The sequence below is a fragment of the Pan paniscus genome, chromosome 1 (genome assembly GCF_029289425.2).
Source record: "Pan paniscus chromosome 1, NHGRI_mPanPan1-v2.0_pri, whole genome shotgun sequence".
Classification (NCBI taxonomy): Eukaryota; Metazoa; Chordata; class Mammalia; order Primates; family Hominidae; genus Pan; species Pan paniscus.
Genome location: NC_073249.2, coordinates 173303932 through 173318156, shown reverse-complemented (window position 1 = coordinate 173318156; position 14225 = coordinate 173303932). Strand labels below are relative to the sequence as shown.

Sequence of the window (14225 nt, the reverse complement as noted above, 5' to 3'; positions counted from 1 at the left end):
CCTGAGCAATGGGGAGCCACAGAATAATGTGAAGGAAACGTCCACCTAGTTAGACGAGCTGCAGGGAGAAGATGGATTGGAAGTAGGGAGCCAGAGGCAGAGGCAACCAAGTCCAGATGAGTGAGTGCCTGCAACAAGTCATGCCCATGTGGGCGGCCCACTGAGCATCACTTGTCCTTGACTGTGGGCAGAGAAAGGCCCCTCCTGGGCTACGCCCCTGGCCCTGCCTCCCCGCACACGTACCTGGGAGCAGCTCCTGGCCCAGGCCACAGCCACCCTTGCCGTCGCTGGCAGCCAGCTGTGTGGACGCGTGGAGCTGCTGCAGGACCAGACACTCGGTCAGGACGTCGGCCTCGGTGTCAGGGCCCGCATGCAGCTGGGGAGCAAGCAGAGGGAAAGGAGGTGTTAGTGTGAGACCCCTGCCCACCAGCAACCCTCACGTTAGGGGACAGGGCAGAAAGGACTGCAGAAAGAACTGTGCCTCAGTTCCCCATCTGTGAAATGGGCTGACTGTGTACATCGTGAAGATGTTGTTAGTCCAGGTCCTTTGAGAAGCAGATGCCAAGATGGGATTCAACATGCAAGGATTTAAATGGGAGACATGCCATCTGTGAACTAGATGGGCTGGGAGAGCCCAAGGACTGAGAGAAGGAGGCAGGGAGAAGGGGTCAAGCGGGAGCCTCCGGGACAGGGACTCAGGGAGTCCTCAGCAGCCAATGTCTGCTGGATGTCAGGGAGTCCAGTGCCTCCTAGGAAGACTCTGCCTCAGTGTCCCTGCTGGGTCTGCCACACTCAGTCATTGCTGGGAGCACCCTGTGGGAGGTGTGGCCTCCGATGGGTAGCTGAGTTCTGCAGGTGCGTTCTGTGCAGCCGCACCGGTAATTGGACGCGGTAGGAATAAAGCGCAATAGGTGTGCAGTCAGCCTCCCCCAACCCCCACCCCCCCAGCTCTTTCTTTCTTCCTTCTTGGTACAAGGTTCAGTGGAAATAGTTCAGGGCTAGGGATGAAGAGCTGGGCTTGGATCCCATCCTACCTCTTCTTACTCCCTGTGTAATGCTGGACAAATAACATAACCTCTCTGGGTCTTGCCTACCCAGCCTGTAATAAGCAGCAACAGTCACGCCTCACCCCAGGCTGCCATGAGGAGTAATGACACAGAGTGACGATGGCTGGGGGCATGCTTTGGAAGTGCTGTAGTAGGGGTGGCTGAGCTCCAGCTGGCCGAGCCCCATCTGGTCACCCCATCGTGGGCACGATGGATCAGTATATAGACTTGAGGTCCCTTGGCTAAGGGTGAGCCTGGGCTGGGGTGCACCCAGTAACCCAAGCAAATCTTTGGCCAACAACCCTTGGCTGTTCCCAGACAGTCACCTCAGAACATCTTCCAGAGCCAGGATGGAAACAGGGTGAGGCCTTCAGGACATTGGGTGATGACTGGGGCAGGCACCTGGGAAGGGCCCCTTCTCTCAGGGAAATCCCAAAGCTTGGCTCAGCCAAATGCTCATCTTCCCCAGGACAAAACAGACCCAGAGAAGGTGAGAGCCCTGCCCCACATCACACAGCAGCTGAGAGTCAGCCCTGAGGGCTTTTCTGCCCTCCTAAGACAACAGGGCCAGGCCCAGGCTTGGAGAAGGCATGCCCAGCCTCGAGATGGGCTCTTGGCTCCCTGACCCAGCAGCTGTTTTCCATGTAAATTAAGTTTCTGGCAAAAGAGAGCCAAGGCATGTTCTTGTAGACCGCAATGTCGATCGGATTAGGAGCAGCAGGAGAGGAGAATTAAGGAAGAAAAGCATTTCTAATTTTCTCTGAAACGCAGCAGGGCTGCCAAGGACTTGTCATAATACAAGGGTCGCTTTACCCAGAAAGATACATCATCCCTGATGGCTCTTAATGGATGCTTATTGTTGGGAAGTTTGCAGATCTGTGGCCCCAAGTCCCCGGGGGCTCAGTGCGAGCCAAGCATGGGGCCTGGGAAAGCCAGGACAGGATTCTGGTCCTCAGGCACTGGTCCGCTTGGGACAGAAGCCTCCCTGGTGTGGAGCTCCAGTCTGCTAGAGCCTGGGCCATTCCCTGTCCCCACTCAGGCCCTCAACCTGAGAGCAGTGAATGGAGCTCAGGCCCTGGAAGCAGACAGGTCTGGGATGGACCCTGGCTCTGGCACTTCTGGGGTGCATGATGCTGGGCTGGTTTGTTAACTCTCTGAGCCTTAGTTTCTCCATCTCTAAAATGAGTGTTTCATGACTCTAATCCCCACATTTTGGGAGGCCAAGGTGGAAGGATTACTTGAAGTCAGGAGTTTGAAACCAGCCTGGACAACAAAGTGAAACCTCTATCTCTACAAAAAAAAATATTAAAAAAAAGCCAGGAGCAGTAAGCATGCCTGTAGTCCCAGCTACTCAGGAGGCTGAGGCAGGAGGATCACTTGAGCCCAGGAGTTGGAGGCTGCCATGAGCCATGATCGTGCCACTGTATTCCAGCCTGGGTGACAGAGTGAGACTTTGTTTCTAAAAATAAAATAAAATGGGAATTACAGTGCCCACACCTACGGCTGTGGTTTCTTTTCTTTTTTTTTCTTTTTTTTTTTTGAGACAGGGTCTTGCTCTGTCACTCAGGCTGGTGTGCAGTCCAACTCCTGGGCTCAAATGATCCTCCCACCTCAGCCTTCCGAGTAGCTGGGGAGCTAGGGCTATAGTGAGGCCTAAATGAGATACAGGATATGAAGCCCCAGGTACAGTGCCTGAGCCTCAGAGGCACCTGGGCTAAAGCACATCCCCTCCCTCCTCAGGGAACATGGAGGTGGTGTTTCACCAGAAAGCTCATGGCGCAGGATTTGACCACGTCCCTCTCTGCTCCACAGCTTCCAATGCTCCCCACTGCCTGCAGGCTGGAGACCAACTTCCCAAGCCTGGCGGTCCCCTCCCATCTTCTTTCCCACTGAGGCCCCTTGCTCCCAGCACCCCATTGCTGTCTCCCTATCCCAGGGCCTGAGGCAGCTGCTTCCTCCAGCCTGCAGGCCTCTGCTATTTCATTCCTGGCAGTGTCCACAGTTCACAGAACAATGCTTGGAATACAGTAGGTGCTCTGTAAATCTGGTTGAACCAATAAATGCGATCTTCCCACTCTGTCCTCCTCTGTCATGCCAGTGTCCCTGAGTTGGCCCCTGGTGTTTCTTTCACTCCCACACCCTCCCTGGCACTCAAGGACCCTCACTCCCTGGCCCTGGAGTTCCATGGGAGTGCAGGTGTGAGTTAACCCAGCCAGGTGGGCTCTGCCCCCAGCTGCAGTCCTGTCCCTCCTGCCATGGCCCAGTCCCCTCAGGAACTCACACACGGCTCGTCCAAAACAGCATCCTCAACCCATTTTCTACATGGCCCTCAGGGTTACCTCTCAAGGTGCCATGTCCCTGCTCTGCTTAAGACCTCTCGATGGCACCCACTGTGCCCTGGACATAGCCCTGCCCACACCACCTCTCCTCACTGCGCTGCTTGGCCACTGATCCTGCACACACTGGGCTTCAGGCTTCAGCCCTCTCAGCGCCAGTCACTCTGGGGAGCGTTCTTCTGAATTCACCGGCCCAACACTTAGTCCTTCCTCAAGACCAATGAACACATACACCAATTTCTGTTTTGAACTTTTAAATTTGTGCCAGGTACAGTTCTAAACCCTCAGCATAAACTGTCATTTACTCCTGACCGCAGCTGTCTAAAGCAAGTCCTTTGTTGTCCCCTCTGATGGCTGAGGAACCTGAAGCCCAAAGGCACGTGCCTGGGTGCAGAGCCAGCGGAGGCAAGCACCGCGGGCCCACTCCGCGCGCACACCCCTAAACACTGCACCCATGACTGACGCCACTTCCTCCACAGACCTTCCTGCTCCCACCCAGAGGGGCTAAGGTCCCCTCATCTGTGCCCTGACTTTTCTCTGCACATCTCTCTCGCCATCTTAATGACATGAGGTAGAATCATTTCTTTGTGTCTGCTGTCGCCTGCCAGGACACTGAAAGCGGGGACGTGCTTTTTCATTTCTGCATCTTCCGTGCCCAGCACAAGGCTGGACATCATGTGTTTATCACACAAGCCGTGGGAGGTGCACAGATGCATGGGGCGAGGAGCTGGTGGGCAGTCTGTGGGTGGTAAAGGGCCAGCTGGGGGTGTGGAAGGAAGGGCTGTGGATCAGCAGAGACACTAAGGGCAGGTGGGAGGTGGACGGACGGACGAACGGATGGACGAACAGTGGCATACAGGGCGAGTGGGTGGGCAGATGCATGTGTTGAGGGTGGGCACCTGGCCTGGTGCGGTGCAGGCGGCTGCGAGGTGGGAGGAGGCCAGATGAGGAGGGCTGGCTTACCTTCTTACGCACCTGCTGCTCTTTGGCTGAATGGGCCTTGACGTGCTTGCGGAGGGAGCTGGGGTCTGTGTAGCGCTTGGAGCAGCCAGGGATCTGACAGGCGTACGGCTTCTGTAACATGGGGGGCACGGGTGGGGTGAGTGAGGCCCATCCCTACGGGACATGTGCTTCTGCGTGACCTGCTGTGGGGAGGTGACCAGGCGAGAGGCTGGCTGCAGGCCAAGAGTACTCTGCCTCAGCCAGCCTGGCCCAGCTGTGGGGAAGGCGCCTGGCCTGGGAGCAGAGCAAGGGGTTTGTGTCTTCATTCCACCACCATCCTGGGACCTCAGGTCAGTTGCCTCTCCTCTCTGAGTCTCACCTTTCTTCTCTGAAAAATGGGGCCATCTGAGGTCTAAGGGTTCTTCCAGGTCGGACCCTGGCTCTGAGCCAAGTCCACCCTTTGGACCCCACAGCTGCAAGTAAGCATTGAGCAGACAGGGAGTGCAGTGAGGCAGCTGCTCTGCAGATGGGGAGGAGGAGAGGGGAAGGGGGCACCCACACAGGGCCAGGCTAGGCGGCACTGACCGCACCTTGCAGGTAGGTGCAGAGGCACCGGACTGCTCTTGGGGCCACAAGAAACCAGGTCCTCCTGCCAATAGCTGTGAGAGGCTGGAAGCATGGCTGGATCTGAGAACACAGGGCTGGGGAGGCTGGGGAGGCTGTGGAGGTTGGGGGTGCTGGGAGTCTGGGGAGGCTGGGGAGGTGGGGGGCTGGGGAGGCTGGGGAGGTGGAGGCTGGGGAGGTGGGGAGGCTGGGGGCTGGGGGGCTGGGGAGGCTGGGGAGGCGGGGAAGCTGGGGGGGCTGGGGAGGCTGGGGAGGTGGGGGGCTGGGGAGGCTGGGGTGTTGGGGAGGCTGGGGAGGTGGGGGGCTGGGAAGGCTGGGGAGGTGGGGGGCTAAGGAGGCTGGGAGGCTGGGGTGCTGGGGAGGCTGGGGAGGTGGGGGGCTGGGGAGGCTGGGGGGCTGGGGCGCTGGGGAGGCTGGGGGTGCTGGGCAGGCTGAGGAGGTGGGGAGGCTGGGGGGGCGGGGGTGGGGGAGGTAGGGAGGCTGGGGAGGCTGGGGGCGGGGGAGCTGGGGAGGTGGGGAGGCTGGGGAGTCTGGGGAGGCTGGAGGGGTGGGGGGCTAGGAGGTGGGGGAGCCGGGGAGGCTGGGGAGGTTGGGGGTGCTGGGGGGCTGGGGAGGCTGGGGAGTCTGGCGGGGCTGGGGGCTGTGCCCTGTGCATGGGGAGTGGACAAGTCTCTTCCTCTCAGGCCCCCATGGCTCATCCAGAATATAAGAAGTGGACCCCAAATCCATCCCCACTGCCCCTCCTGAATTCCTGCCCAGGCCCCACCCTGCCCTCCAGGCCTCAGGCTCCCCACACACAGCCAGAGGGGAAGGTCTTTCTCACAGACCCGCTCTTGCCTTTGAAACCCCTTGTGGCTCCCTGGTGCCCTACAGGCCATCTCCCGGCACTGCAGGCCCTACACCTCCCACCACGAGCACCTCCTCAGCTCTCCCGCAGCCACCTCCTCTCCAAGCTCTCCTCGCATCCTCCACCTCCTCCCCGGGCCAGAGCATCCCCCTGAGCGCTGTCTAGCCTATGTGCTGGGTTTGCTCAGTGTCCCTCTTCTCAGCCAGGGAGCGACTTGTCTGATTCATCCCAGGTCTGAGTGACCCAGGGCAGGGGACTCGTGGCTCTAATTGAATCCCAATCTCTCCCAAGGCTTCCACAGGACCTTGCTTGAGGACTCTGGCCGCTGCTGGGGCTTGAAGCTCACAAGGCTTCCCTTTATGGACACGTCTAGTGCTTCTGCTCTCTTAGAAGCCTCTGCCCTGCTGGGACTGCAGGGGACAGGAGAAGGATTGGAGGAAATGACACCTCTCAGAGTGAGTACCAGGGACTGCCGTGTCCTGCCAGACACACCCACGTGGAACTGCCCCCAGAACCTCAAGGCAGCTTTGCCCCTGCTGGACTAAGGAGAGGCCAGGCCAACCTCAGACCCAGGGAGAGGTACCCATGGCCCTGGGACCTCATGAGGAGGGGAAGCAGAAAGAGACGACCATACCTTGGTGCTGCCATGGAGAGTTGCCAGATTAAAGAAACGGAGGAGAGCAAAAAGAGAGAGACAGCAGTGAGAAGCTTGCCGGGGTTGGCCTGGGAGGGAGAGCGGAGGCCTGCCGCGGATGGCCCCTGCTGCCCCCAGCCTGCCCCACCCCAGAGGTAGGCTCCCTCTCTCACACACCATACACACACACACACAAACAACCACCACCACCACACACACACACCACACCATACACACCCACGCACGGCACACACACGTGCGTTCACATGTGCCCAGGCACACACACGGCCCTGCCCTGTCCCTGAGCCGGCCCCAGGACTGTCCCTTGGGGATGCTGATACAAATCCACTCGCTTTCGTCTAAAAGCAAACAAGCTGGCTCTGTGTCTGCCGGCACATTTGCCTGGAAACGGGCGGCAAGGCCCATCCCTGTGTTTGTTTTTCCAGGGCCTGACGTGTGTAGAACATTCCTCAGGCCCCATTCCCCGTGAGCCCTCAGGAAACCCTGTGGCCGTCCCCAGCCAGCAGCCAAGCTCCGCCTGGAATGGCCATGTGGGCTGCAGCGCCGGGTGGCCTCCCTCTGTCTGTAATGAGGACGCTCCGAGTGAGTCTGCCCTGCAGAGCCCCTGCCCGTCTGCACTTGGAGGCCAGCTCTGCTGGGAGCGCTCCCCTGTGCAGGCCCCGTGCTGAGCACCGGCCATCCGCCATCTCCCTGAGCCCACACCCACCCCATGAGACTCATCCTGCTTTGCAGAAGAAGAAACTGAGACCTACATTTTGCCCAAGATCCCACAGCGGGGAGAGGGAGGGAGCGTGTGCAGGCCTCTGCTAGAATGCCTCCTCTGCTCGGTGGCCTCGAATGGTCCAGTGAAGTGGGCAGGGGAGAGAGAATCATCCCAGTGGGGAAGCTGAGGCCCCATGCAGGACAGCGGCTTATTCGAGTCCGCTCAGGGGATCTGTGCACTCAGGACTCGAGCCCCACACTGAGAGCCTGGGACACGGCAGGATGTGGTCAGTGCCCAATCAGTAAGAGGACAGGCAGGGGAAGGCTGCCCAGTCCATGTGCGGGGCCTCACACCTGCTGCCTCAGCTGACCTCCCTCGCTCTCTGAAGCAGGGGTTTTACCTCTCAGGAGGCCCAGGGAGGCCAGGGGCTTTCCTCAGACCTCCAGGACCAGGAGGCAGGGCCACGGTCAGAACCCTGGCCTGGTCCTCTCCAGTCTGTTCTGAGAAACTTTCCCGCCCATGGAGAGAATCCCACATTCTCCAATGCCAGAGGTGAGCTAGGGACATGGCTGGTCCCCTCTGGAAAGCAAGGCCCTGCCCTGTGAGGGGCCTGACCCGAGGGGCCTCTGGGGGCGGGTGCTGGGACAGCAAACTAGCAACACAGAGCTGCCTGCGGTGTTTATGTTGGGAGGTGGATCCGAGTGGGGTGCTGGGCTTGGCGGCTGCACTTCCCAGGCCTCCAGGGGACCTCTTGGGGAGACGAAGGCCTGAGATAAGCCTGCAGGCTCATTCTGGGCCTGGCCTGACCTAGACCTTGGGGCTCTGTTCACACACCAAGTGGGGGCCAGAGGCCTGTTGCTTTGGGGCTGGGTCCAGGAAATGCAGTAAGGAGGGAGGGAGGAAGAAGGAGGGTCAGGGAAGGTGGCCCAAGAGGCACGGGAGGGTGGGGAGAGGGTGCAGGGAGGCCTGGCACTGTCAGCACTGGCTTGTGGCCTCTGGGAGACATAACTGGGGGTGCTGGGGCACAGAGCGTGCCTCTCAGGACCTGGGCCAGGGTGCCACGGGCCCCTTGGGCTGAAAAGGTGACAAAGGCAGGGAGATCTGCTAGCACCGCTCCTCACTTCATGTCCGTAGCACAGCCTGTGACAATGAAGCTGAGAAGGGGAGGACTGTTGGGTTCAGGTTGGGGATGGGGCCCTTCCTTGCCACCCTCACCCCTCTGCTCTGTTGCATCCCCCAAGATGCCTGCCGCATCAGCTCTTCCAGCAGAGAGCACTGGACCTGGAGTGGCCCAGCCCAGGTTTGCATCCCAGCTCTGCCACACACCTGCTGTGGACAGGGCAGATGACTCAGTCTCTTTGAGTCTCAATTTATGAAATGGGGATAATGGGCCCCATCTTGGTTGGTCACCAGGATGAAACTGGGGGCAGTGTGTGTGAGACTGTGGGGCCAGATATACAGAGTGTCCCCCCCAGGGCCTGGCCTGGCCCCAAGAACATTGCTTCCCTGCTGTTTTCTGGGCACTGAATCTTTTCTGGATCTCGGTTTTCCCGGCTCTAAGGTAAATGGCTGGCATCAGAGACCTGCAAGTGCCCTTTCAGCTCTGACCTCTGCTGTCTCATGGCCTCCAACTTACCCTGGAGGGGTCAGCTGCCCTCCTGGGCCCCTGTTTCCTCCTCATCTGTGAACTGGACGGGCTGGGGGGCAGCCACCCAAATCCCCCAGCCTCTGACCCACAGAGTTCCCCAAACACCTGCAGGAAGCATAGAGAAGCCAGCCTGGGGCCCGGACATGGCTCTGCTGCAGACCCCAGTCTCCTGCAGCACATGGGGGCTGGGGTCCTCCTCAGGCACGTGCCCCTCACCCAGGGCCTAGTGTAAGGCCCTGGTCTGAGTCAGCTCTGCCACCGTCCAGCTGTGCGATGGTGAGCAGGCACTGGCCTCAGATGTCCCACTTCCCTAATCTGTCAAATGGCTTCGTGACTGCCCCTGCCCAGAGCACAGGGTCTGTATGAGATCCTGGGGGGTGAAGTTTTAGGAAGCGCTCTATTAACGGCACATGGAGGGCTGCCTGGGCAGACATTGGAATAAAGCTGCTGTTACCTGTGCCTGGTGCAAACAAGGGAAGGAAGGTGGGAAGGGAGCCAGTATCTGGAGGCCTGGGTCACCTGCAGGAGCCTGGAGTCTTAGGCACTGCCCACCTCCGCTCCTCACCTGCAGGGCTCAACGGACAAAAGACCACCCTGGAGAGCCTCTGACCTGTGTCTACGGAGGGGACGGGAAGAGCAGGGAGCAATCTGCTCTGGCGTGGCTGACAGGTTCTGGGGAGGGGACACAGGAAGGCAAATGTGCTCTCTCCATGAGGCTGTGCACGGCTCTGGTGCCCAGGCTGGTACCCACAGGCCAAAGCATTGCTTCTTAACTGGGGCAGGTTTGCCTCCCCTCACCCCCGGGGACATTTGGCATCAGAGAGTTTTGGTTGTTGCGACTGGGAGTGGGAACATTGCCTCCTATCTAGTGGAGAGAGGCCAGGGATAACTGCTAAACATTCTAGAATGCAGAGGACGCCATCCGACCCACTGCCCTGCCAAGCATCTCCTGCCCCAAACATCAGTGGGGCTACAGGGTAAGGCAGGGGCTCTGCACTGAATGAGTGGCAGGTGTGCGGCCATCCTCCACCCCGCCCTGGGCCTCTGCCTGTTGGGCCTACCGTGTCTAGGTGGGTGCGCTGGTGCTTGGCGCGGTCGCTGGAGTTGCTGAAGGCCTTCTGGCAACCCGGGTGCTGGCACAGGTACGGCTTCTCGCCCGTGTGGCTCCTCAGGTGGATCTTGAGGTTCTCCAGCCGTGAGAAGGCCTTGCTGCAGCCTTCAAACTGCAGGAGAGGCTGGTGAGGGGAACTCCCAGCCCAGTGGGCACCCCAACCCTGCATGGAAACTAACCCCCCAGGCCTGCCTGGCCCCAGCACCCCTGCCCCTCCCATCCTGCCGGAGCCTCTGAGAGCTCCGGATCAGCTCCCCATGAAGTGCTCAGGGCCCAGGCCTTATCTGGAAAGGCCTGGTGAGTCCAGAAAAATAGCACCCTGACTTAGAAATAGGGCGTGAGGGCTGGAGAAGAAAGTGGCCTTTCCAGTTCTGGACCCGAAAGGCTCCCCTCCCCAGGGCCATCTGGAAACGAGGCACTTGCCCTGACCACAGCACAGCCCCGAATCAGGGCAGGCGTGTGTCCCAGCACAGAGAGCTGAAATAGGGAAGGACCCACAGCCTGGATCTGAACTGGGCTCTGTCCCAGAGAGGCTTTGGGCAGTGCTCTTGACCCCTCTGCGCCTTGTTTCCTTGTTTTCAAGCTTGAGACTGCGTGGCCACCACTCAAGGCTGACATGAGGGCCCCAGGGGGTAGGACACTGAATGTCACGGGGTTTGTCCGTCTGGAGCACAGAGTTGATGCTAACTGCTGTCAAAACAAGAGCCACGTTTGTAAACTGAAGGGCCCTTCATAGATCCTGTGGCTCTGTGACCATATACAGCCCTCCACACCTCTCTTTAGGCCCACCCCACACCCTAGATCAACATCAGGGGTTGGCCAGACAATTTCCAGCCTTTGTTCATTCAAGTCACTCAGCAAGGAGTGTCCCCTCTTTCACAGCCACCCACCAACCTCCCTCAGCCCTCACAGCCACCCACCAACCTCCCTCAGCCTTCAAAGTCAGCTCAAATGCTGCCTAGCGGAAGCAGCAGCCTCTCCTCCTTCAGTGTGATGAGCTGCTCCTTCCGACTTCTCCCCATCTGTCCCTGTCCCAGCCAGGCTGATGTTCTGGCCATGTGCTTGCAAGGGTGGGAGGAGGGGACCAGCGCTGACGAGCACCTGCTACATCCAGGTGTGGTGCTTGGTGTTGGACACACAACAGCTGTGAAGTATACGGCATTAATGTCCCCATCTCAGAGATGGAGGCTCCATGTGGTCAAGTGACCTGCCCAAGGTCACAGGGCTGTGACATGGCAATGACAGGACTCAGGCCAAGTCTGATGCCAAAGGCCAGGTGGCTCTGCTATGCCTGCTGCCTTCCTAGGGCAGGTGACCCTTGAGGAGGAAGGGACCAGAGGAGGCTGGCCCCCTCTCATGAGCCATTGATTTCATCCTCCATGTCCAGGGCTGAACAGCCAACCATGAGCAACTAACCCAGATTAGGGCCCATGGGACCCCGCCCCTCTGACCCAGGGGCCAGCATGGGCTCCCAGCAGCAGGTGGCCAAGGATGAGCTGGTAGCAGCCATGTTACCCGAGGAATGGCGCTCCCAAAGCCTGCTCTTCACATCCTTTCTCTGGGGCTCATCTGCGGGGAGTAGGGGGAGGAGCTGGTTGGGTGCCTGGAGAGGACTGTGGGCTCATTTCAGACCCTGTGATCCACCTGGCTGATTTTCATGGCCTTGGCTCAAGGCTGTTCAGCACATTGAGTAATTTCTGGTGCGAGGCTGTTCACTGGGACAGACTGGCTCCAGTCTGCGGTGAGTGCCAAGCTGCAGAGAGAACTCAGACACGGGTCCTGCCCTCTAGGTGTAGAGGGCCCATGCGGGAGACGCACACACGCACACCACCATAAAGCGACGTGGTTGAGATGTCATGGAGGGAGACACAGGGGCTGTGGCCACACAGAGGAGATGCCTGAGGCAGCCTGTGGGCCGCGAGCTGCTTCCACGGGCTTGATGACTGTAGCGAGCTCAGATATGTAGCAGTGTGGAGACACAGGTAGGCAATTCCCCCAACACTGATGCATTCACCTCATTCTGTCTCTGGCCCTGCCCGAGCCCTGAACTGCCACCAACAGATCCAAAGAAGATAGTGGGGTGACGCACACTGAAGGCCAAGGAAGGGCAGGCACCAAAGCATGAAAAAGGCAGAGATTCCCTGTGAAGGCCCCTGAGTGGTTGATGTAGGGTTCATTACGCTGGGGGTGGGCTGGGCTCTACTGGGCAAGGAGTCTGCAGGGAGCTCAGAGGCCAGATAGCAGGGACTCAAATGCTGGGCCAGTGAGCCTGGACTCCACCTTGGGGAAAGTGGAGACCCTTCTCCTAAAGAAGGGAAAGGACAGGGTCAGATATGTGCCCTAGGAAGACCTCTCTGGCTGCTGGTGACAAGTGGGGACCGGGGGAGGAGACAGGAAGATGGCAATTGTAGCAGTTCCAGATGAGGGTCACCAACGCCCCATCCAGGGCAGAGGTGGCAGATGGAGCACAGGCCAGGGCAGAGCTGCTCAGACAGACATGAGAGACACAAGAGACATGAGAGACAATGATGGTCCCGGGACAGTTCCCTCTGCGCCTGTCCCCTGGAAGCCCAGTCACAACTCGGGGCCGTGCTCTGCTGGGGCGGGTCCAAGGCTATCTGCCCACAGCTGGGTTTTAGACGCTGTTCTGCTTCCTACTTCCAGATGTTGTGCCTTTTTCATGCATCCAAACCAGGAGGAAATCCTGTTTGGGCAGTAAATAGGCTGCAAGGCACCTCCCTTGCTCGCCTGCAATGGCCTTGTGCCAAGTTCACCCCAACGTGAGATGGGGGAGCCCGGCTGGAGAGTGGGGCTTCCTCTCAGCATCCTTTGTTCCCCTCTGGCCCATGCAGGGCAGGGAGGTATCTACAGCAGAGGGCAATAACTCCTCCAGGCTGCGTCATTTTCCTGACTGTGGGAGAGTGCTGGATGGTGGACCATGATCGATACATCATCTTCTCCCCGAGGTCTGTGTATTCCTGCCTTGGCCAACCCTCTGCTCAGCACAGTTGCTCTGCCTCTGTTCGGACTGTCCCCCTCCTGGGACTCCTTCCCTTCCAACTCTCTGACCATCTAATTCATACGTTTTTCAAACACAGGATCTGCAGCTTGGTGTTCATGGTCTTCCAACATGGACCCAACTGCCTCTCCCATGCAGACGCTCCACGCGTGATCTGCAGGAGTGAGACTGTGTCTGAACAGTCCTGAATTCTGTCAGGAATTTCCATGCCCTCAGGCCTTTGCTTCAGTTGTTCCCTAGGCCTGGAATGCCTTTCCTTTATTTGCTCTTTTCGCAAACATCTACTCCTGTTGATTAAGCACTCTCTCTCAGAAGCCTGCCTCAACCTTCCCCACCCCATCCTCTGCGACACCCATGAGCTTGTGGGGTAGGTTTTCCCTGCACAGCCATGGCCTTCTCCCCATGCCTCCAGGCTGAGAGTTTGAGAGTTCTTTAAGAGCAGGGCTGGCATCTCAATCATGGGGCAAAGGGTGGGACAGAAGCATGATATGGGGGTTGCTGGGCATGCAGTCCACGAACCCCTGTGAGTACACCCCCTTACCCCAGTGTGTGGAAAGGTACCCCGATAAGTGCGTGTGCACTGATGCCCGTGCTGTGCCCATGTATGTTGGCCCAGCCTTGTTCTGCTCCCCGCCCCCTGGAACTTTCCAGAGCTGAGCCACAGGCTGGGGTATAATAAGCAGCTGGCCAGGATGCCCTGATGGGAGTGGCCCGTCCCTCCAGGTGGAAACAGAGGTACCAGCAGACGAAGGGGCACTGCCCCATCAGGACTGGTCTGGGATGAGGATGCTGCAGGCACCCCTGGCAGAGCCAGAGTCATGCCCCATCAGAACCAGCATCCCAAACACGCCAGGGGCCTTGAGGGCCTATAGGATCTGCCTGCAGCTGCCTGCCAAGGTCCCTGTGGTCCTTCCTAGTCAACAACTGCACAGATGGGGACAACAGAGGCACAGAAAGAGGGATGAGAGCGACCATCAGTTCAGCACCTATTGTGTGCTTGGTTCTGCTGGGCCTGGTGCTGTCACAAATGTGGCACCTTATCTTCTTCACTGCCCAGTAGGCAAGCATTACTGTCCCCACTGACAGATGGGGAGCTGATGCTCAGGGTGCAGCCAGCACAGGGGTTACACACACAGACCCTGGTGTAGACCCAGCCTAGGGGGAGCTCTTTGGGTCCCAGGAGCAGCCTCCAATGAGTGTGAGGTAGCCTTTGGGGTGGGCGTGGCTTGAAGGGGCCCCATCCATAGGCTGTGTAGGGCTGGGAGGGCTGCAGGGAGGGAACCCCCACCATTGG

At 59.0% G+C, this 14225-nt stretch overlaps 1 protein-coding gene across 8 annotated transcripts in view; it reads right to left on the bottom strand.

Annotated features, from left to right (window-relative positions):
* Positions 1 to 14225, bottom strand: part of GLIS1 (GLIS family zinc finger 1) — a 236628-nt gene that overhangs the window by 14135 nt on the left and 208268 nt on the right. For 4 of the 8 annotated variants that reach the window (XM_063607417.1, XM_034965511.2, XM_063607416.1 and 1 more), the window contains exons 5-7: positions 9863 to 10024; positions 4346 to 4456; positions 244 to 376 (exon numbers count right to left, since the gene is read on the bottom strand). In XM_063607417.1, the coding sequence (XP_063463487.1) occupies positions 244 to 376; positions 4346 to 4456; positions 9863 to 10024 (406 nt within the window). The remainder of the gene's footprint in view (positions 1 to 243; positions 377 to 4345; positions 4457 to 9862; positions 10025 to 14225) is intronic. The other 4 variants (XM_063607422.1, XM_063607426.1, XM_063607420.1 and 1 more) reach the window with 2 other exon arrangements.